The 24061-nt window shown below is 30.9% G+C and overlaps 2 protein-coding genes and 1 long non-coding RNA gene across 6 annotated transcripts; 1 reads left to right on the forward strand and 2 right to left on the reverse strand.

Moving 5' to 3' along the window:
- Nucleotides 1-9625: 9625 nt before the first annotated feature.
- On the reverse strand, nucleotides 9626-10185 carry LOC124943332. The gene is made up of 3 exons (XR_007099776.1): nucleotides 10159-10185; nucleotides 9982-10056; nucleotides 9626-9911 (listed from the first exon to the last, which is right to left on the reverse strand). It is a non-coding gene; the product is annotated as an uncharacterized LOC124943332 (long non-coding RNA).
- On the reverse strand, nucleotides 10180-11256 carry LOC124943320. 4 transcript variants are annotated; one of them, XR_007099775.1, is made up of 2 exons: nucleotides 10744-11256; nucleotides 10180-10618 (listed from the first exon to the last, which is right to left on the reverse strand). XR_007099775.1 is itself a non-coding variant. In XM_047483851.1 (2 exons), exons 1-2 carry the CDS (start codon nucleotides 11001-11003, stop codon nucleotides 10431-10433), a joined length of 426 nt encoding a protein of 141 aa, XP_047339807.1. In that variant the 5' UTR covers nucleotides 11004-11256; the 3' UTR covers nucleotides 10180-10430. The 4 variants fall into 4 exon arrangements, 1 of the variants encoding a protein (XP_047339807.1); XR_007099774.1 differs by having other exon boundaries at nucleotides 10180-10659; XR_007099773.1 differs by having other exon boundaries at nucleotides 10180-10663.
- A 3033-nt stretch (nucleotides 11257-14289) lies between these two features.
- LOC124945819 (endo-1,4-beta-xylanase 5-like) lies at nucleotides 14290-23838 on the forward strand. The gene is made up of 7 exons (XM_047486324.1): nucleotides 14290-14380; nucleotides 21566-21612; nucleotides 21769-21997; nucleotides 22082-22245; nucleotides 22425-22523; nucleotides 22601-23377; nucleotides 23467-23838. The coding sequence occupies exons 1-7, from the start codon at nucleotides 14290-14292 to the stop codon at nucleotides 23836-23838; spliced, it is 1779 nt and encodes a 592-aa protein (XP_047342280.1).
- Nucleotides 23839-24061: the final 223 nt, after the last annotated feature.

Raw genomic sequence — 24061 nt, forward strand, 5'->3', positions numbered from 1 at the left:
CCAGTAATTCTCATCCCATATAATGTCGCTCTCACTATATGTATGAACACCAACAACTTTCTTCTATCCATGTTAATTCCCGGACCAAAGGGTTCGGGAGATTGCATTGACTTATATCTTGAGCCACTTATTGAAGAGTTGATGGAATTGTGGCATACCGGTGTGAAGACATACGATGCAAGCAAAAAACACTTTTTTAACTTGCGGGCAACTCTTATGTGGACTATTAATGATTTCCCCGCATATGCGAATTTGTCCGGATGGAGTACAAAAGGGAAATTTGCATGTCCATGTTGTAATCAGAACAACGCATCATTGAGGTTGACAAATTATCAGAAGGAGTGTTACATGAGTCATCGACGATTCCTCCCGCCTAATCATCGTTGGCGCAAAGAGACTGATACGTTTGACGGACGTACTAAGTATAGAGGTCCTCCTGTTCTACTATCGGGTTCCGAAATTCAATTGCAAGCACGAGATCTAAAGGAAATTTGTTTGACAAAGTACATGCCCAAGAAAACGAAATTGATTCATGAATCCCGGGGTGATAACTGGAACAAATTTAGTATATTTTTTCAATTTCCTTATTGGAAATCGTTGATGTTGAGACATAACTTGGATGTCATACATATTGAGAAGAATATATGTGATAGTTTGTTAGGAACTTTAATGATTTCAAAGAAAAGACCAAGGATGGGATTAAAGCGAGAAAATATTTGGTCATATTGAACATAAAGTATTCCTTACATCCTGTTGAGGTTGATGGTGTTCTTCGGTGTCCAGCAGCCCCTTATACACTAACAGCAGAACACAAGAAACGATTATGCCAGTTTTTGAAAGATGTTAAAATGTCGGACGGTTTTTGTTCAAATATTGGCGTATGTGTAAACGTAGATGACAAAAAAATATCAGGATTGAAGAGTCACGATTGTCACATTTTATTACAGTATCTCATTCCACTAGCTACACGTGGCCTACTTCCTGATGATGTGTATGATGCTGTTGTGAATTTGTCAAGATTTTTTCGGTTGTTTTGCCAAAAAAGTTTACAACGTGATTTATTGGAGAAACTACATGACGACATTGTCTTGACACTTTGTAAACTGGAGAAAATCTTTCCACCATCTTTTTTTGATATAATGATGCACTTACCAGTTCATTTAGCTTTTGAGGCTTTCCTTGGAGGGCCTGTCCAGTATCGATGGATGTATCCAGTTGAACAGTATATGAGTACACTCAAGAAATACCTAAGGAACAGGAACTCTCCAGAAGGTTCAATTAGCGAGAGTTACCTTGTGAATGAGAGTATGAGCATGTGTGCCCGATATTTGGAGGATCAAGAATCACGAGATGCCTCGATACAAACTAGTAATACATTGTCCATATTCTTTTATATGGAAGAGCTATCTAATGGCACGGCATACACATATCAACCAGGGGATCGTCAACGTGCTCATTCGTACATTTTAAAAAATTGTCGCGAAGCTGAAGAATATTATAAGTAAGTACTTATAAGCTATCTAATTTCATTACTACTTATAGTTGGTTTAAGTACTTTTAGAATTAAGTTAATTTAACACTTGTGCAGCGATTTCATGCAATCATGTCAACCCAATATTTCCAATGAAGAACGGGATAAACAATATGTTAGTTATTTCAAAGGAAAAGTAAGTATACAATGAATAATTTTCAATATTCTTTTAAACATCACATTCTATATTGGGTTAACGTTAATTTCTAATGAATAATAGGTTGAACAATTAATCGATGACTCCGATAGAACAATGAATCTTAAGATTTTAGGTGGCGGACCCACAATATACACTAAAAAGTATAACTCATGCAAAATAAATGGGTACAAGTTCAACACGGAGAAACACGACGAGAGCTTGACCACCCAAAATAGCGGTGTATTGGTTGTTGGAAATAATGGGGCAGCGACAATTAACTACTATGGAGTGCTCAATGAAATCATAGAAGTATCGTTCTTTAGTGGAAGACGCGTGGTTCTCTTCAAATGTAGATGGTTTGATGTTCTTCACAAAGATCAGGGCATTAAGGTTGACAAGTACGGTCATGTTAGTATCAATATGAACAGGACTCTACGAACTCAAATGAATGACCCATTCATAATGGCAAGCCAAGCACAATAAGTGTTTTACTCTACGGATATGGCATCAAGGAGTGAATGGAAAATTGTTACTCCAATAAATCCTCGTTATTATAATTAAGGTTTACTTGTGTTTATTAAGGAATGGGTTAAAATCGCACATTTTTCTAATATACATTACATTCTCCACACACATACTAAGAAACCAAGTCTACAGGATCCAAATCTGGAGATCGCCGATATTATTATTGAGAAAGTGGTAAGTGTGGTTTATTTTATATGTTTAATTTGTGTTTGTACTAATCCAAAAATAATTGTATTTGTAGTCTGCGTTGCGCACTGCTATAGAAGAAGACCCGACTAGAAATGAACTGCAGTTGAGAGAGTACGCTTTCGGGTCTCAAGGACATGGTAGAGTTGTAGGTATGGGGGCAGGCGTACGACCAACATCGTTTAGAGTAGATGCTCGAGGTTCTTCGAGAAGTTATTATCGCACATACACTCAACAATTACGCGAGGACAACCATGTTCTACAAGAAGAAATGCGCAAAATGCGAGAGGAACGAGAAGCAAAGAAGATAGAGCTGCGAGAGGAGATTGAGGCTCAAAGACGACTATCGCGTGAAGAGATTGAGGTTAAGAGACAAATTTCACGTAAAGTTATTGAGGCTGAGAGACAGCATTGCGAGGCTGAGAGACTGCGTTCTAAGGCTGAACGTGACCAATATAGGAAAAAAATGCTTCAGATGAAGAATCAGATGACAATGATGTTATCTATGTTTCCCAGTGGTCTACCTCCCCGTCCTCCACCTCCTACTTGATGGTATTTTGTGTATTTTGGGTGTTTTGAATTATGATATTTGTATATTTTGAATTATGATATTTGGGTATTTTGAATTATGATATTTGGGTATTTAGAATTATGATATTTGAGTATTTTGAATTAATGAGATTTTTGGGTATTTTGAATTATAAAATTTGTTTATTTTCGGATTACAGGCAAACTTTGTGTATTTGGTTATTTTGAATTAATAATTAAAATAAAAAATGAAATATTAAAAATTTCTTTAACGGTTTTATAATTAAGAATGTCGTTACAGATTCCTCGTAACAGTAACGGTTCTTTAATTCAAGTGTCGTTACAGATTCCTCATAACAGTAACGGTTCTTTAATTCAAGTGTCGTTACAGATGCTAATAACAGTAACGGTTCTTTAATTCAAGTGTCGTTACAGATGCTAATAACAGTAACGGTTATTCTATTCAAGTACCGTTACAGATAACTGATAACAGTAACGGTTTTAGTGTCGTTACAGATATTGATAACAGTAACGGTGTTGAATAGCCGTTACTAATAGTTTATAAGTATCTGTAACGTGCGTGTCTATAACGAGTCGTAACTACGTTATATGCCCTTACTGAAGATCAACAGTAACGGTTTATGGTGCTTTCTTTAACGGCGTTAGCCCTTACTGATGCCTGTTTTTTTACTAGTGATATATTCTAGGTGTCACCAGCTAATGAATGTGAGAGAGGGCAAGAAATTATAGCTCTTTTTCCATTTTAAAAAGAGTTTATTGTTGGTATTTTTCCGGGGCAACGAAATCAAGATCTAAAAGTTGGTCTCTACAATTATAACTTTAATTTAACCTTCTTATAAGGAGTTACATGGCACACAAATATTGGAATATCATAAAGGCACAACGATTAATATTGTTGCAAAATTTGTAGATAACTTTTTTCTTTGTAATTTTAATAGTGTTGAGATAAAAACACTAACTTAGATTAATTATAAATATATTTGTATTAAGAAATCACACCGTTTTTCATTTCTTAAATAAAAATATATAAAAAATTACTCATCTCTCAAACTTGAAAGAATTTGATTCACATTAAAGAGCTTTATTTGAATTTTGTTCTTGAAAATGTCACAAACATTAATATTTTGAATTGATCCTCAATTCGTTTCTCAATAATTCATATGTTCCCACTAATATTCCAATTAATCAGAATTTTTTATCCACCTCATAACTCTTCATTTCTTAAAATTTTATAAGATAAAATCATAAAAGTTTGATGTTCTTATGTACATAAAAAAAAGTTGTATTATTTTTAGTTGTATTTAGTCCTGAGAAGGTTGAATCGACAACTTACTTACTTTTTCATTGTCTAAGGGTGACTAGTATCTGAAGTCTTTTATGGAGTATTACTGATATTAATTGGGTGATGCCCGAGTATTTGAGTAGTTGTTGGAAAATTTGGATTTATGAGACTGATATGACATATCTACATATTTGGGGTACTATCATAATTATTTTTTGTTGGACTATCTGGTTGGAGAGAAATCGTCGAACTTTCAATTATTGTAGTCGTCCAATGAGTATTTATCATAATGTTATTATTATGACATTTTTTCATATTCGTTCCGAAAAGCCGGTAAAATCTGTCGGAGTTAATCTTTCTTCTCGAAAACTTATGAGTTCAATAACCTATTGAGTAACGTTTTTTCTTTTATTTTCATGTCATGCTTTTTCGTTGTGCTTAAACAATATTTATTTACTTGAAAAAAATTTTAAAAAAATTCATAAAGAGTTGAAACTGTTTCCAATCATTTGATTGAATTTCGATAAGTTGATGATAATTTTTTTTTTTTGAGAGAATCAAATTTAAGACATGTTACATCAAAATCCGCTCATAAATTTATCTCCACTTCAAATCAATTTAATTAAATATATGATTATAAAAAAAATCATATGAAATTTAAATCTTTCTCTATCAAATTATCATGTAAGTTTTCTGTTGAAATTAAACTAATTCTATTAATTAAATAGAAATGAGAGTTTGGGCAATATGAAATTCACATCAAATTCAAATTTGAAATATTGGTAAAATTTAATCAAAATGAAATTCATACCAAATTTAAATATGAATTAAGGTGAAATTTAATCCAAATAAAAATGAACGTGTTAATTGTTATAATTAGCATTAATGCCTTAAAGCTTTTATTTTCAGCAAAGGTCACGCATTACTTGTGAAATAGTAAAGACACCCCCTTTTCCTAAAGTGATATTCATCGGCACAGGCGGCACAATATTGTCATATACCGTAAGTCATTAAATCTTCGCCGAAATCACCATTAATCAAAAGAAGCACGATTGGCACGGGCATCACGATAGACACAAGAGGCACGGCACGATCGGCATGAGCAACACGATATTGTCGTGTGATATTCAATAAGTTTAGCTAGTCTAGGGTTTCTTGTGCATTTTTAAATGCCCCTATAATTTTTCCTCAATTGCGGTTTATCTGTGATCATCTCTTAGCAGGGACGGACCAAGAAATTATTATAAGAGTGAGCTTAATTTTTTTTAATTGTTTCGTAAAACTAGAATAAAAAAATAATATGTACAATAATGTGATTTTAAAATTATCACATTAGTCAATAGAAAAATAATATTATTGTTATTGTATTTAAAATGTAATATATATTTCTAATGATGATATTAATTAGTTTAATAAATTATTATAAACTATTATTTTACATGAAAATAAATAAACATAATTTGAAAGATAAAATATCTACAAATTATAAAATATTAAATCTTAAAAATAATTATCATCCAAATAATCCTAATCAAACAAATTTTTAAAAAGATAATTATAATGAATGCATCTAGAACTTGTTTGATATTAGGTATTTTATAATTTTATCTTAAACTTAATATTTTTTACATTTCACTTTATTTATCTCATTATTTATTTTATTCATGAAATAATAAAATATTATTTATTTAATATATTCTCTAATTTTTCTCTCTCATATATTTAAAGAGTAAAATAATTTATTAATTTTATAAATTAATTAATGTAAAAATTAAATAAAATAAATATTTTATCTAAAAACTCAAAATAAAATAAAATAAAATAATTAAACAAACTCTAATAGTATAAACTCCTCTCCCCTAAAATCACAACCAAATAATAATATATCTCAGAACTATATATATTAAAGTACTCTATATAGGTTATATATATAAAAGAAATTATAAAATTCTAGGGTGGGCTTAAGCCTAACCTAACCCATAGGTCCGTATGTCCCTGTCTCTTAGGGTTTCTATAATTATTTTGTCTCTACCATTATGGGGAAGTGGAATAACAAAAGTAATAAATCTAAAGAAATTAGGGATTTTGTGCTAGAAGGAATTAAGAAAGTAGCAGTCAAAGAAATTGAAAGAATTGTTGAAGAAATCATCAAAGAACAACAGGATACCAACACAAGTAAATAATCTGCTCCAACTGCTATTGGAAATATTCCTGCTGAAAATCATGCAGAAAAACAGATGGATAATGAAGGAGTTTAGAAAAATACGCTATAATGAAAGAGCTAATCTATTTGGGCTCAAGAATCAGATTACAAAGCTCCTTATGCATGCCAAAAGGAGAAAAATTGTCAATAATAAGGAGAAAACACAGCAGATTACAATTCAACTCAACATTCATTATCTTTAAGACTGAAATATGCTGAAAAAAGAAAAATATGAAGAAATTGTTCAAATTGTCAGATGCTATAATGAATGAGCTGATGAAGACTTCCAAATCTAAGTCATAAACTATCAAGAGCAACTCAACATGGAAAACCAATGAAGTCTAGAAGATTAACAATGCAAAAAAGTCAGAAGATCATGCCTATAAAGAGAAAATCTACTTGGGAAATACACATACAAAAGTGGAGGTACTAAATTCTCCATTTGAATTTAAATTGTCTGCTGAAGTAGAGGAAAAATGTATAAAGGAATGAGAAAATGTAATTGTGAGAAACTATATAGAGAAAAACAAAGCATCCTTCTCAATTACTAAAGAGACATTGTTAAAGCAATGGGAAGGAAAAGGGTTGGATAAGATTTTAGCAAATGTTCATGATTAATATTTTTTGAAATTCAAGAAAGGATCTAATCTGAAAGAAATTATAGAAAATGGGCATACATATATAGGATCCAACTATATGAAGTTGGAAAAATAGTCTGAAGACTTGAACCTATTGAGTAAGCCAAAAGAAACTGCACATATATGGTTTAAGCTCTGGAATATATTTGTACATATGTACAATTATGAAGCCCTTAGTCATTTTGCAGGTTTATTCGGTAAACCATTATACATGAACCCAATTACTAAAGGAGGAGAGCACCTATCATTTGCTAGAATTAGTATTAAAGTGTATCCTAGAAGCACACTGTTGAAAAGTATGACAGTAGTAGAGAGAAAAGGAAAACATACTATCATGAAAATCACTTATGAGTGGAGACTAGACTGATACTCTTTCTGCAATACCTTCCAACATACAAACCCAAAATATGATTTGGCTAAGGAAGAAGATCATAAAATACATAAAGGTCAGCAAGTAATGATGCAGGAAAATGAAACAGAGGTGTCTATAATCAAATAGAAAAATGAGGTTAAAGAACATGAAACAAAAGATAAGAAAATTTTGTACAAGAAGAATGCAGTACGAAAGGATAGTTGAAGATTCGCAATAAAATCAAGTTAAAGTGGTTGCTGATGAAAACAGAGAGAAAGATATTCAGGCTAATTAAGAGAAAAAGAAAATTTTAAGGTTGATACAGAGGAATCCAAATTTGCTGAGGATTCTAATGTTGAAGTTGAAGTAAATGAAGACAATGATCTAGAAATTCAAGCTGAGAACAATAAGGTGAAGAGCACGGAAATCTTGGAAAATAATTATTTCTATCAAATCAGAACGGGTTCATATAAAGAAAGAAATTAAAATGAGAATAGGTAGTATTCTTCAACTTTTTTAGTTCATTCCAATTTCATTACAAGAGGAAGGAAAAGGGATGAGGAAGATAACATGTTGATATAACATGTTGGTATGGAAATAAAAATCCTAATTTGGATAATTAGGATTTGATACAGTTTATAATATTTGTTTGTAATCTTTTTTTGTATGTTTGATTATTATTAATCAGGTTCTTTATGGACGTTTAATTGTTATCTTTTAATCATAACTAAGATTTGTCTAACTTTGATCATTGACCTTCCCATTTTTTGAATTTTAATGAAATAATTTTAATTGTTTTCCAAAAAAAACCTTAATGCTTTGAATGAGTCAATTAACAAATATTGTTAATTGCTACTGTAATAACAAAATACTTATTGCTATCAATTATGTGCTCATAAATTGAACCTTTGTAGCTTGCATTTTCTAATGAAGAGGAAATATTAATGTAATGAAAAGGAAAACAAGGTTAACCATTGATGAATGTATTTTTGGTCGTTGAATTAAAGAATTGATGGATGGTTTTAAGGTTTAATTTCCAGCTATATACATTCCTTCATTTTAATTCCTTTCAACACATCATCTTATCATTTTTAGCTCTAGAATTCCAAAAGTCTTTCTTTATCTTTGTGAGTGCTCTTCGAGTTTCTTGACTCGACTATTTATGTTTAAAACATAGTGATTGGATTCAGGTAATTTTGGCAAGTTCGTTATTGTAGTGATTTTATGTGCTAAACTATTGTAGGTTCTATTTAACTTTGGGAAGAAGTCACTGACAAAACTCTCCAGTACAAACGGGATACGGTAAACTATTTCAAGAAATTTTGATTTTCACAGGCCTCAGAACAAATTAGAAATGGTTAGGGAAAGAAATTTGGGAGAGGGAATGATGTGGCGCAATCTGATTCGCTGAAAATTTAATAAATTTTCTCTCTCTTCTCTCCTCACCTTTTATCTTTTTTCTAGTTACTGATGTGGTGACACGTCTTTCCCTCTCATATTCTCTTTTCTAAATTCTCTTTCCCTATCACTCCTCTTATTTAATAATCTATTGTATTTCTTCTATTATCATTTTTGTATTGGTATAGTAATTATGTGAATTTGTTCAAGATAAGATTACCAATATTTCTCAATTAACAACAAAGTTTTAGATTCCATGTGTTTTTGAACTTTGCAATTATAATGAAAAATCTATAACGCATACTTTTCTACCCTACCCATTTATCAAAGATATCTAGTTTCTTATCTCCATATATCCACTAGTAAAAAAAGACCCTATAGGGATTACTAAAACCTCTAAACCAATCGTTATAGGCCTATAGAGATTGGTCATATATCAATCGCTCTGAATCGGCAGAAGTCTTCTCGTTGTTGCCTTAATTGGAAACGGCAATTGGTAGATAACCAATTGTTATAGGCCTATAACGATTGGTGTAATAACCAATCGTTGCTCACTATGGCGATTGGTTTAGTACCAATCGATGATGTTTATTAAGGTTATGGTGATTGGTAATTTAACCAATCGCTATAGACCCTTTTTAAAAAATATATAAAAATAAATCTCATTCATCAACGGCTTTCTTCAACACAGTCATTTTTTTTAACACAATCATTCAAATTAAGGAACAACAATATCATCAAAAATGAGATCACCTACAAACCAAAAAGAATTCATGGATAAGGTTGTTGCTAAAAAAATAAAGGAAAACTCAAATCAATTAATAAAATAAGGCACACACTTAAAGAAATATCACTAAAATCAAGAATGAAAATAGGTCTCCATGATATTTGCTCCTCCACGTTATTATCAATATTGTCAATCAATGGGTAAGAACTTGTGGAACCTTTTTCTTCCATATGTATATTGTCGTCATTATGTCAGAATGTATTCAGATAAAAGAAAGGTCCAAAATCATCAAATCAACTTTTTTGGAAGCCCGGGAAGATATCTTAAATTTGTCTTATCTATTATGGAGACACGCTCATCTATTCGAATTTTTTCTACAACCTAAATAAAAATCCGAGCCATTAACCAAAAAACTAAAGAAAATAATCAAAGCTAAAGGAAATAGAAATACCTTTCGGATTAAAAACATAAAATCTTCTATGAGAAGTTTTCCTCTTTTAGTAGCAGTATCTTGAGCTTTATGCACCTGCATATAATTCAAAATTGGACAAGTGAAATATACCCATTAATCTAGAGAAAGTAAAGAAATTAAGGACACAAAAGATGTAGAATCAAATTCATGATGTACCATATTAGTGACATACTCCACAACAATTAAAAAAAAATAACAGTTACATAAGCTCAAATTAAGCAATTTATCTCAAATACATGGAATCTCATGAGTTTCACCTGGTTTAATAATTTAATAAGAATCTACATACAATATTAGTCTAAATATAAGAATGAAAACCCATTTATTAATTTTCTCAAGATACGTGTACAAACCATTCTTAATAAGTAATAACACAGGTTAGTCACATAGCATTTTCTCAAACATGTGATATGCATAGTATCAACTTTCTATTGCTGAAACAGTCTCAAATGGTGCATCCACAATGTAAACACTCGATAATTTGAACATTTTCGAGCAAATGGATAAAAGGCATGAAACATAAACTTGCCTTTGTATCTTTTGTATAGTTCTTCCACATGTCTAGAATATGCATACGATCTAACCTGTGGGTGGCTGTAAAATACATCAAAAGCACCTTCAAGATAAAGTGTCAATCACTTGCCTTCAAGGCCTTAACTGTCTTGAAAACATAAAGTGTTAAAGCTTAGCTTAATAGGACAGCAATTAAAGGATTAAAGCTTGAAAACTAAAAACACTTACCATTTTTCAAATCTGACAGAAAGAAACCCTTGAATTCCGGATAGAAACTCTTCTATAAGCGGAAGTGCGTCGCCGTCTATTGCCGTTGGGCGAACTCCGTAGAATTCCACTGTTTTGGGCTTTCTAGTAGAAAGACGAGTTTGTTTGGTAATTGACCTAGGGTTGAAACAAAACCAACCAAAAACGAGTCTAAATCGAACAACCGATTGTTTATGAAATGGCAGGATTAGGATTTGAAACCCTAAATTCCGAGATTTCATCTATAATGCCAATGGATGAAATCATTAGAAAAACCGATAGTTGTTCATCGTCGATTAGTATAATCGTAGTCTTACAGTTGAGAGATCCGATTAGGAGATACGAACGTATTAGAGGTCCAATGATAGCTTTGATTAATGCAACGGGAGAGATCCGATTAGGATTGATGATGATGATGAACGGGAGAGGAGATTGAAGATCTAAAGTAGAGATCTATTAATTAAAGGTAATAGGGTTTAGGAAAGGGATCGGAGATAGTAGAGGAGCGGGTTAAGGAAAGGGAAATAGAGATTATTAATTAAAGGTAATAGCGATTGGTCACTTATCCAATCCTTATTAAGTAAGTAAAATGGAATGGATTTTATTTTGATCACTATTAAGTACTAACGATTCTAAAACGCGTTATTATCAAGGTAGTAGCGATTGGAATTATAACCAATCGCTACTACCTTGATAATATCAATTGATCTTTATACCAATTGCTATTATTGCTCGCTATTACCCCTATTTTTACTAGTGATCTCTTTCCCTCAAAATATTGGCTTCTCAGAATGGATCAAAATCATTTTTGGTTTACTTCATTAAAAAAAACTATAGAGTTACATTGAAAATATGGAATTTATATTTTTGGAATCAACCACTATAGACCTGGGAGAAATTATGTCTAAACTTTTTAAGTATAATCAATTCCAAGTTTTTGTGAACTACATCCATTTTCTATTCACTTGGACATGAAGACTCCAAATACACTCAATTCATTTTTGTGATTATTAATATCGTTATTTAAGGTAATTGAAGCAATTGTTGCTTGTAATGAGCAAGGTGATATTATTCATGCATAAACAGAAATTAGCTAAGCTATTCATGCAAATATATTATACACAATTGCAATCAAGTTAGAGTTTTGATTCCTGAAAGCCAACAATGATAAAGATTTCATTCTCTTATCAAACTTATTATTTGACATCAAATTATTAATGGCACAAACAAAAGAAAAAAATGAGGTCATGAGATGAGAGGTCAACTGAAATTGGTGGTTGATTTGGCGAGTGATAATAGGGGGTAATAAAGGATTGTAAGGTCACGAGATTAGATGTCAATTGTGATTGGGAGTTGGTTTGTCGAGGAATTAAAAGCATGTGGAAGTATGAGGTCATGAGATGATATGTCGATGAGATTAATGGTTAGTTTTCCAAGGGATAAGATGTCAATAAGATTGAGATTGGTGGTTGGTTTGATGAGGAATAAAAGACCGGTAAAAAAGGATTGTAAGATCATGAGATTAAATGTCTATAGTAATTGGTGGTTAAAAATATATGTGAATAAGATGTTGATTGACCGAAGTGTGAGGTCATGATATTAGAGATCGATTGTGATCGGTGGTTGATTTTCCAAGGAATAAGAGGCGTCTAAAAGTGTGAGTTCAAGAGATGAAGAGGTCAATTGTGATTTTGGTGGTTGGTTTGGTGAGAGGTGAGAGACGTGTGAAAGTGTGGGAGGTCACAATATTAGTAATGAGAGTTGTCTATTGGGAAAAAAGAATATTAGTGGTTAAATGTGTGATTGAGATGTTTGTTTGAGCAAAGTGTCTTGGTGGGGTCACAAGATGAGAGGTCGATTGGATTGGTGGTTCGTTTATTGAAGTGAGGGTAAAGAGGTCACGGTAATGATATGATATGGTTGAGGTACAAAATACTATAAGTGAGGTCACGAGATTAGTAATGAGATATTCATTGGAGAACAAATAATATTGGTAGTTAAATATTATTAATGAGATATTCAACACATCATCTTATCATTTCTTACTCTATAATTCCAAAAGTCTTTTCTTATTTTTGTGAGTGTTCTTTGAGTTTCTTGACTCAATTATTTTCGTTTGATACATAGTGATTGGATTCAAGTAATTTTGTCAAGTTCTCTTTGTGGTGGTTTTTTTGTGCTAAACTATTATAGGTTCTATTGTACCATGGGAATCAGCCACCGACAAAACTCTCTAGCACAAACGAGAGACGATGAAACTATTTTAAAAGAACAGTAATTTTCATAGGCCTTGGAGAAAACAAGAAGATTTTTTCTTCGTTTTATTTAATAATCTATTGTATCTCCTCTATTATCATTTTTCTGTATTTATATAGTATTATTTATGTGTATTTGTTCGAGATAAGATTACCAACAATCTTAAAATAGTTATCATATTACTTATATAGAAATTTTACAAGTTTCTTGTTTATTTCATAAATGACTATCGAAACACCTACTTCCAACATGAGGATGTCGATTTCCTGTTAACCATCTAGATAAGCCGGAAATGTTTAACGGCTCAAACTTTAAGAGATGTCAGCATAAAATGTTTTTCTCCCTCACGACTTTGAGTTTCGCACGATTCCTCACGGAGGATCCTCACACACCTAAGATTATGAGACAAATGTGAACTCATAAAAAGATGCGAACGTGCATCCGAAAGTTAATGAGCAAGCGGCATCGGCCATTAATGCTTGGCACCATTTATATTTCTTATGTAGAAATTATGTATTGAATGGTTTGTCAAATTCATTGTACAATGTGTATAGTGAAAAAAATACGACCAAAGAACTATGACAATCTCTTGAACGTAAATATAAAACTGAAGAAGCTGGTGCAAAAAGGTTTATAGTCGGTTGATTTTTGGACTACAAAATGGTATATTTAAGACCGCTCATTGAACAAATTTAAGAAATGCAAGTTATTTTGCATGAAATTCATGATGAGGGTATGAAACTAGGAGAAACTTTGTAATTGGAAACTATTATTAAGAAGTGGCCACCGTCTTGAAACAATTTCAATAACTACATTAAGCTTAAGTGAAAGGAGATAAACGTAGAAGAATTGGTGATCCGTCTACGCATTGATGAGGAAAGTAAAAGTGCCCCACATAAATACTTTAGTCAAAATGTGGCTAAAGAAAAATGTGGTGGAATATGGTAAAGACAAGAAGAAACACAATTCTTTTGTCAAAAATCAGAATCTTCATCTCAAAGGTGAAATTTTTAAAAAGTTCACGGGAAAGTGTTTTAATTGCAATGACATGGGCCATAGATCTTCCGATTGTAAAAAGTCGAGGAGTGTTTGAGAGGCTAACTTAAATTAAGGATTGTCGGACATGGATATGTGTGCGGTGATATCTGAGATTAACTTGGTGGTGTCTAATCCACGAGAATGGTGGATTGAAACAGGAACTACAATACATGTTTTCTCCAAAAAAAGAAGTATTTTCAAGTCTCGAAGAAGTGAAGAATGGTAAAAAAATTTATGGGGAAATCTGTCACTTTGGACATACAAGGTGAAGGAAAAGTGGTATTAAGGCTGTCTTCGAGGAAAGACTTAACTTTGACTAAGTGTTGTATGTTCCAAAAAATTTGGAAAAAAATGGTTTTTGATTTCTTTTAAGTAAGCATGGTTTTAGAAATGTGATTGAGTCGGAAAATTTATTTTATCCAAAAGTGAAATGTTTGTAGGTAGAAGTTATGTTAATGATGGGATCTTTAACCTCAATGTAATGACAATTAAACTAAGTATAAATGTAAAAAAATAATTCTTCTATTATTTATTAGAGACTTCAATTTTATGACATGGTAGGTTAGGTAATAATATTTATGATTTGATGCATCAATTAATATAAATGAAGAGTATACCTACATTCGAAATAAATAAGAAACACAAGTGTGTAATTTATGTTAAAGAAAAATTGACAATATAATTCTTGTAAAACATTGAAATAAATAATATACTACTTGACTTAATTCATACAAACATGGGTAATTTAAAAGAAACATCAACATGTAGTGGAGACAAATAATTTATTATTTTTATTTATGATAACACAAAATATTGTTATGTGTATATTTTCAAAAGTAAAGATGAAGCCATAGAGAAATTCACTATTTATAAAAATGATGTTAAAACCAGCTTCGTAAAAAGATTAAGGTGCTAAGAAGTGATAGAGAAGGTGAATATGAATCACCTTTTGCCAAGTTATGCGCTCAACATGGTATAATCCATGAGACGACGTCAACTTATTCTTCTAAACAAATGGTACGGCTGAGAAGAAAAATAGAACATTAAAATAAATGATGAATTCACTTCTATTAAGTTCTAGTCTACCACAGGACATGTGGGGAGAAGCTATTTTGACGACTAATTACATTTTAAATAAGGTCCACGAAAGAAGCTAGATAAATGTCGATATGAGTTATGTCATTAAAGAAAATCATCATATGAATACTTACGAATGTGGAGTGTCAAGCTAAGGTAGTGTAATATTACCTAAAAAGGTAAAATTTAGACCAAAAATTATTGATTGTGATTAAGACGTCACCCTATTCTCCTAAACAAACGGTACGTCTGAGAAGAATATGATAATGGAATCAAGAAATATATCGTTTTTTGAACATGTATTTTCATATAAGTCTAATAAGAATCACATTCTCCAAAAATACTTCTTGAATAAGATGAACAAGAAAAGGAAAATGAAGTTATGATTGAACATAGACGAAGTAAACGAGCTAAAACGGAAATATTCTTTAGTCCATATTTTTGTACTTTCATGATGGAAAGTGAATCTCAAACGTATAATGAGACAATTACCTCATCTAAAGGGCTTCAATAGAAAGATGCAATTAATTGTGAGATAAAATATATCTTGCAAAACCAGACGTAGAAACTAGTGGATCTAAATCTAGGAAATAAACCACTAGGTTGTCGATGGACTTTCAAAAAGAAAATAAAATCTAATGGATCAATCACACAAAAAGATATAATACATAATGACAAAAAATAAATTTATTAAAAATTGAAAATTCAAACGTTAAAGTGAAGGAAACTAATTCCTTAAAAAACTTATGGAAATCCTTAGGAGCTAGCACACCGAATTTTACAAAAAAAAATATTTTAGAGTACCCAAAAGACAAATTCGTATTTTTCTTGTAAAATAGGTTTGGGGAGTTTTAAGGGGTTTGGGATGTTGTTTTTTCTAAGGTAGCTAGATAATAGCATTTATAATCTACCCTAAAAATTTGAACTGAACATTTGAAGTACAACGCTCGAATCTCCGAAAATGTCTCTAAGTTACCATAGTTCCTTTAAAATTTTTTGTTTTAATTGAAATTACTTGCGAATTTGAATTATACACATCCATAAGGCGATAAACACTTTACAGAGCTGAATTCGGAATAAAATAAGTGAGAAAATGTGTTTTAAAAAATTATTAGAATCTTCATGTGGCTTTGACTTTGTCTATTGGAATTCTGTTTAAGAACAACATGAACAAGCCCAAGAACTTTGCCTGGGCTTTTCTCGGTCGGGCCTTCCGTCAACATTTTTTCTTCCTTTTTCAAAAATAACTTTAAGACAAATAAAATCATAATAATATCAAATAAATTCTCCAAAATTTATCTATATATCAATAAATAACTTATATTATATATTATGGTTTATTTTACCCAAAATTAAGTTTTTTAGAGTCCAATCGACACGACCACGACTCCAAAACTTACTATTTATCTATAAAAATATATCAATAGTGAGGTAATTTATTCAAATCTAAGGGCTCGTTCTCTTTGGATTTTTTAAAAAAACCCAACCCAAATCAATTTTCCAATCAATCACTTCTCAACAATCACATCACTCATTTCATTAATAAAAATACCAAAATACCATCTATTTTAAAATATTATTTATTATTTTATTTATATATACCAATACCCTTTAAGTCTTTTTACCAAAAATAATCATCACCTCCTCAAAATCATCACCAATCATTATTTTTTTCTTCCTCTAGGTTTTTTAAAAAACCTCAATCCGAACAAGGCCTAACTCATTATATATATTATTATTTATTTGAAGTCCGAATTAATTATTTTGAGAGTCTAATCGTCGCGACAATGTCTTCAAAAATATTTATTTATTTTAAAATCCAAGCAATAAGTATAGATATGAATTTTATATAATAATTTGAGATACCCATATTTTTGGTTGACCTAAACACTAACCCTAACTAAAAATATGAATTTGGATAAGATAATTTACTTTGGGTTAAATTTGGATTGGCTTGAATTTGAGTTGAGTTAGTTAAAGTACTCAAACAAACTATTAAAAAAAAAATTAACTCTCCCTCTTCATCCGCTCACATGCCAGCCCTCCAGCCCTCTACTAATTCTAGATATTCCCTCCTCCCTAATCCATACATTATTAATTTTCTAACTTATATATTTAATTTTGTAAATAAAGTGTTAAAAAATTTAATTTTGATAAGTTTAAAAATGTGTTAAACAAATCAAAATTAATTAAACATGTTGTTGTTTTTTGGGAAAACGGTTAAAATCATTTCATTAAAATTCCAAAAGTGGAGGGTCATAAATCAAAGCTAGACAAACCCTAGCTATGATTAAGGATGACAATCAAAAGACTCTAAAAACCTGATTAGTAGCATTCATACATTCTAAAAAAAATAGAGATTACAAACAGAAAAGAGTACATTCAAACCTAACTATTCCAGCCTAGAATTTTCGCATCTCATTTATCTTAATTGAGAGGCTTTCTTCCCTTTCCTCTTCCCCTTCCTCTTCCCCTTCCTCTTCCCCTTCCAGTTCCTCTTCCCCTTCCTTTGAAGATGTAAGGAGATTGTATTGAAGAGGATGATGAGTATTGTTGTTTCTCATTTTGAATTCTCTCTTTGTACGAGACCATTCTGGTTTGATAGAAAGAATTGTTTCTGAGAATTTCAGGACTTTTACCTTTGTTATCTTCAACTTGAATTTCTGTGTTTTTGTCTTCCTTATCTTCGACTTAAGCTTCAAACTCCTGACTTTTCTAGTTTTTCTGCTCTTCTTCTTTAGTTTTATCACATTTATTGTGCAAGAAAGTATTATAGAAAGCACACATCTTTGGTTTCTATTCATAAGAGATTTCCATGACATTGTGCTTTCCTTTTCTGTCAACAAATGCCATTTTCATTGGCAGAACACTACTAGGATGCACTTCAATACTAATTCTAACAAACGACAAGTGCTCTCCTCCTTCAGTTATTGGGTCCATATACAATGGTTTTCCAATTATACTTGCAAAATAACCTATTGCTTCAGCATTATACATGTGGGCTGGATTGTTCCAAAGCTTTAACCAAAACTAGGCTGTTTCTTTTAGTTTACTTTGTAGATTCATCTCTTTTGACCACTTTTCCAGCTTCATGCAACTTGATTCTATGTAAGTATGCCCTTTCTCTAAGATTTCTTTCAGATTTGAGCCCTTTTTGAACTGCATGAAGTAGAGATCATGTATATTTGCATTAACTTTTTCAAGCCCCTTTTCTCCCCACTGTTTAATTAGAGTCTCTTTGGTAGTTGGGAATGATACTCTATTTTTTCCAATAAAGTTTTCAACCACTAAAAACTCCTAGTCTTCAATACATTTCTCCTCTAATTTTGAAGGCAGTTTGAATTCAAAAGGAGAGTTGAGTACCTCTACCTTTGTTTGGATATCCCCCAAGTAGATTTTTCTTTTGTAGGCATGTTTTTCATATTTCTTTTCTGCTTTATTCTTCCATACCTCGTTGACTTTCTATGTTGAATTACTCCTGATAGTGTAAGTCTTGGTTTTGGGAGCCTTCATTAGCTCCTTCATTGCATCAACTGACCATTTAACTATTTCCTCATATTCTAATTTCTTTAGTAAATTCCAGTCTTGGAGATATTGAATATTAAGTTGGACTGTTATTTGCTGTGCTTTCTCTTTACTGATTAGCATGCATTAGGAGTTTGGTAATCTAGTTTTTAAGACCAAACAGGTTGGCTCTTTCATTATAACCAATATTCCAATTTACTTCTTTCTTTTCTTATTTTCCTGTAGCATTTTCTTCGGAATTTTTAACAGCAATTGGTTCTTTACCTTTGCTGCATTCCTTCTTTTCTTGGATTATTTCTTCAACAATCATATCAATTTTCTTTTCAGCCACCTCCCTTAAACCTTCCATTACAAATTCTTTGACTTCCTTATACTTATTATTTTTCTTTCTTCCCATTTTAAAGAAGAATAGAACAAAATAACAAAACAATTGAAAAATGAAATTACAGAATATGGTATACCAGAAACCCTAAACTAGAAGTCCTAACCTTCCAACCAAGCTCTGTAGATGAATGACCGACCTAGCAATTAAAGTCGATATCGTGTCGTTCGTATTGATTGTGTTGATTGTTCCGATTGTGCAACAATAAGCGATCCACAACCTTGATATCGTGCAAATCGTGCCGATCGTGACGTTCGTGTCGATCGTGTCAATCGTGTCGATCGTGCGGTTCGTGTTGATCGTGTCATTTGTGCCGATCGTGACGTTCGTGTCGATCGTATTATTCGTCTATTCATGATGAGAGAATTTGCTACCGGAATTTTTGCTGAAAACCTAAAATCTCCAGAGCTTTTCTCTCTCTTCCTTGAGTCGAAATATGATGTCAAAAACATGTTAAATGAGACTAAATAGTTATAATTACTAGACGAGCTAAAAATATGTTAAATGAGTAAAAGAGAATTAAACGATTCAAAGACATGATAAGGCAAAATAAATCAAATATTTGTTAAACGGATTAAAAACGTATTAAATGAGTCAAAATGTGTAAACGAGTCAAAAATATGTTAAATCTGGTTAAAGACATGTCAAACGGGGTATAACGAGTCAAATATTTGTTAAACGGGTTAAAAAGTGTTAATCGAGACAAAAAGTGTTAAAATGGGTTTAAAATGTGTTAATTGAGATCAAAATGTGTTTAAACGGGCTTAAAATATGTTAATTGAGACAAAAATATTTTAAACGGATAAAAAAATGTTGGACGAGAAATACGTCTTAAACAAGATAAAAAAATAAAAATTAATTTGGATTATGATCCAACCCATAACTCATAATCCAATCCATATTAGTGAATGATATAAGTTGAAAATTTTAATTTGAGTTTAATACTTATTGAATTTACCCATTTTTGGAATAGGAATTATTATTTCATTAAAATTGAAATTAATATATTAGTGTAATTTTATAGATTTCAATTCCATTCGTTTAGGTCGGAATTTTAATTTCAAATTTTATTTTATTTATATTTTTTCAAACAAAATAACTTATTATTTTATTATTTAAAACATGATTAAAGTTTTTAATCGATAATATTTTTTTTTTTGAATTTATGATATTAAAATATCGAACCAGTGTCTTTTTTATGTGAACCAATGTTTTTTTTATGTATTTATTTAATAAGTTACATTTTGAACTAATATTATATATATATATATATATATATTTAACAAGTTAATATTTTGAATCGATATTTTGTTTTTGAATTTAAAAAGTTAAAATGTTTAACCGATATATTTTATTTTTTAAATTATAAAGTTAACATGTTAAATCGATATTTTATTTAAAAAAATTGATACTTAACAAATCTTTTTAACACTTGAGTTATATTAATTGGTTGTCAAATCAATATTATAATAAAATAAATAATATATATTAAAATTATTATTATTATATTATTTTTTTCAAACATATGAATTAAGATTGAATTATAATTTATAGTTTTTTTAAACATAGGAATTGAATTGTTATTTAATATCAATTTTTATTAAATTGGAATTAGAATTTCAATGTCAATTCCAATTACATTCATCCAAACATACTCTTAGTGATAAGGGGAATGAATTTGGGAGAGGGAATGGGGAGGAAGATAAAGGGTGAGGAAAGAGAGAAAGAGAGAAAAATTTTGTTATTTTTTCAACGAATTAGATTGCACGTAATTCTCTCTCAAATATTTTCTCTCAAATTCCTTCCCCAAATCATTTCTTATAATTTTTTATCATTTAAATTACTTCATTATAATTTATACAATTATAAGTTTTTCTGTTTTGTTATATATTTTACTACATTTTTATTGCTATGTAATTTTCTTAATCATTACACTATATATATATTATTTCTAAACTTAAAATTTATTCAAAATAATAATAATTAGTTATATAATAATAAAAATATATCATAATTGTAAATATATAACTTGAGATTTATTTCTATTATTGACCATCATTATCTTATATATAAAAATTTATTACTAAGCAGATTTATTACTATTTAAATAGATATATTTTATTTAATTATATTAAAGAAAGTTTAATATTGAAATTAATTGGATGTTATCTATAATGGTATAATTATAGCCATTTAATAATAGGTATTAAAATATTGGAACTAAGAATAATTTATCAACTATATATACAAACCTTTGATTTCCTGACATTTCAACAACAAAGTGTATTTCATAATTGATCCAAAGAGTCTTAAATCAGAAATAGGTTTTGAGAATGGAGAACGAAGTAGCAACAATCTTCCTCTTCATTATAATCTTATTTTCTCTCGTCAACTCGGGTTTGTTTTCTATCGCTAAAAAAATTCTAACAATTTTTAAGTGGTTAAATAAAGAAATACATTTGTTTCTTTTTCTTTGATTTAAAGATTACTAATCATGCATTGTATATACGCATCATGTGCTTGTAGGGTTGCCAGTCGATGCTTTGCCATATGATTATAGTTTCACTGCACAAGTAATATTCTCAATGTCTTTTTAGATTTATGCATATAAAATATTATATATTATTGATTTTGGATACACTTATTGTTCAGATAACCGATTCAAAGGTGGATATATTTCTAAATGTGTACACAAGTTTAAATATTGCATTTTGTTTTTATCTATTTAGTGTCTAGCAAAGCCTTTAAAACCACAATATGGAGGTGGAATTGCGGTGAACACAGAATTAGATAATGGAATAGAAGGTTGGGTAGCATTTGAGGATTCTAAAATTGAGTATCGAGTATCCTCCGACGATGGCAACAACAAATTTATTGCAGCTCATCAAAGAACTCGAGCATTTCACAGTCCATCTCAAAATTTCTTCTTGGAGAAAGATAAAATCTACACTTTTTCGGGTACTAATTGATTTCTTATATAGTTTGTTTGACTGTGAAATAAAAAATAGTTAAAAGTATGAGGATTTGTTTTCTCAAATGTAGCTTGGTTACAAGTTAGCAGTGGAAATGCAAGCATATATGCCATATTTAAATCACCATCTGGGTACCATAAAGCTGGTATTACAGTGGCTCAATCAGGCTGTTGGTCTATGCTTAAAGGCGGTTTATCTATAACCGTTTCAGAGTCTGCTCAACTCTATTTCGAGGTAATGATAAACGTACAATAAATTTTATTTTATTTTTATAGAATGATAATAAATAAAAGATTCTAACATTAAAAGTTATTGAATACAAAAAAACTGTCGTTGTTGTTCTTTCACGTGTGTGCATGTATATGTATATATGGAATTATTTTCATGATTTTAACCATTCTAAACAATTGCAGAGCGATAATACAAATACTGAGATATGGGTAGATAGCATATCATTACAACCATTTACTTTAGACGAATGGAGATCTCACATTGATCAAAGTGTTGAGAAGGTACACTTACATATTGTAATCATATTTTAATACAATTGTGGTATAAATTAAGTCCTGACTATTCACAATTATAATAGGAACGTAAGAACCATGTAAAATTGCGGTTGGTAGATGTTAATGGAAAACCCTTAGCAAATACACACATCAAAATAAGCCTAAGGGTGCCCCAATTCCAATTTGGCTGCGCCTCAAACAGTTACATCTTATCAAATAGTGCTTATCGACAATGGTTTGCCTCTAAACGATTTACAGTGACCACCTTTGAGAACGAGATGAAATGGTACAGTACCGAGGTAACTCAAGGGAGAGAAGACTACACAGTTGCTGATGGTATGCTAAATTGGGCCAAAAGCCAAAGTTTGTCGGTTCGTGGGCACAATGTCTTATGGGACGACCCCAAGTACCAGGTTTCGTGGCTCAATTCACTCTCAGGAAAACATTTCTATCAAGCCGTCGTTAAAAGGATAAAATCTATCGTTAAAAGATATTCGGGCAAACTAATTGCGTGGGATGCTGTTAACGAGAACTTGCACTTCAATTATTTTGAGAGTAGGCTTGGGAAAAAGATCAATTTGTTCAAAATGATAAACTCATATGACCATCATACACCATTGTTCTTGAACGATTATAATACAATTGAAGAGCCAAGTGATAAGGCTAGCTCACCCGATGCATATATGAAAAAAATTCGAAAAATAAGGGACAACGGATATCATGGCCCATTAGGAATTGGGCTTGAATCCCATTTCAATACACCCAATTTAGCTTACATGAGAGCTTCCATCGATAAACTTGCAACCCTAAGTCTCCCCATTTGGCTCACAGAAATTGATGTTGGTTCTTCTCCTGATCAGGTAAAGTTTATACATTATATACATTCTTGTCCTAATCAGTTTGACTTTAACTCTAAATTCTGACTCGGTTTTTTTTATATGATCTTCAGGCAAATTTATTGGATCAAGTGTTGAAAGAAGGGCATGGGCATCCTGCAGTTGAAGGACTAGTAATATGGGCAGGATGGAAACCAACAGGATGCTATAGAATGTGTTTGACTGATAATAATTTCAATAATCTTCCAACAGGAAATGTAGCAGATAGATTTTTGAGACAGTTTATACGCATCGATGACCATCTCGACGTGACCGACGATATGGGTTATTTTGAGGCAAGACTTTTTCATGGAGAATACTCATTGAGAGTCAATAATACAACTTCAGAACGTTACATGAACCTCAATGAAACTAAGGAGTTTGGTTTTAACGTAACAAATCATTCGGACAAACCTCGACACCAAGTTCAACTTATTACAGTTTGACATTAACCCTAAGCATAATAGATCAGTAGATTATAGATAGATGTACAACTTCAAAATTATGAACACTTGTTGAGAGTTATAACATTGTATATTTCTCTCTAATTAAGTGTACTATTTGTAAGGCATCTAATAATATTCTATGAATAAAAATAAATATCTTTTCAATTTAGTTTTCCAACCTTAATAATATCTTTCTCTTATTTAATAGTATCTTTCAGTACAT

This window comes from Impatiens glandulifera, chromosome 1, assembly GCF_907164915.1.
Source record: "Impatiens glandulifera chromosome 1, dImpGla2.1, whole genome shotgun sequence".
Lineage (NCBI taxonomy): Eukaryota > Viridiplantae > Streptophyta > Magnoliopsida > Ericales > Balsaminaceae > Impatiens > Impatiens glandulifera.

What these genes read in the sequence shown, in the direction of transcription:
- LOC124943320 (XM_047483851.1), bottom strand. Translation starts at nt 11,003, where the DNA reads ATGAAATCTCGGAATTTAGGGTTTCAAATCCTAATCCTGCCATTTCAT. An exon ending in TCTGTCAGATTTGAAAAATG is followed by an intron (nt 10,597 to 10,743) that starts GTAAGTGTTTTT and finishes TGTATTTTACAG; the next exon opens with CCACCCACAGGTTAGATCGT.
- LOC124945819 (XM_047486324.1), top strand. Translation starts at nt 14,290, where the DNA reads ATGGGGAAATCTGTCACTTTGGACATACAAGGTGAAGGAAAAGTGGTA. An exon ending in CTTAACTTTGACTAAGTGTT is followed by an intron (nt 14,381 to 21,565) that starts GTATGTTCCAAA and finishes ATGTGCTTGTAG; the next exon opens with GGTTGCCAGTCGATGCTTTG. An exon ending in CTGCTCAACTCTATTTCGAG is followed by an intron (nt 22,246 to 22,424) that starts GTAATGATAAAC and finishes AAACAATTGCAG; the next exon opens with AGCGATAATACAAATACTGA.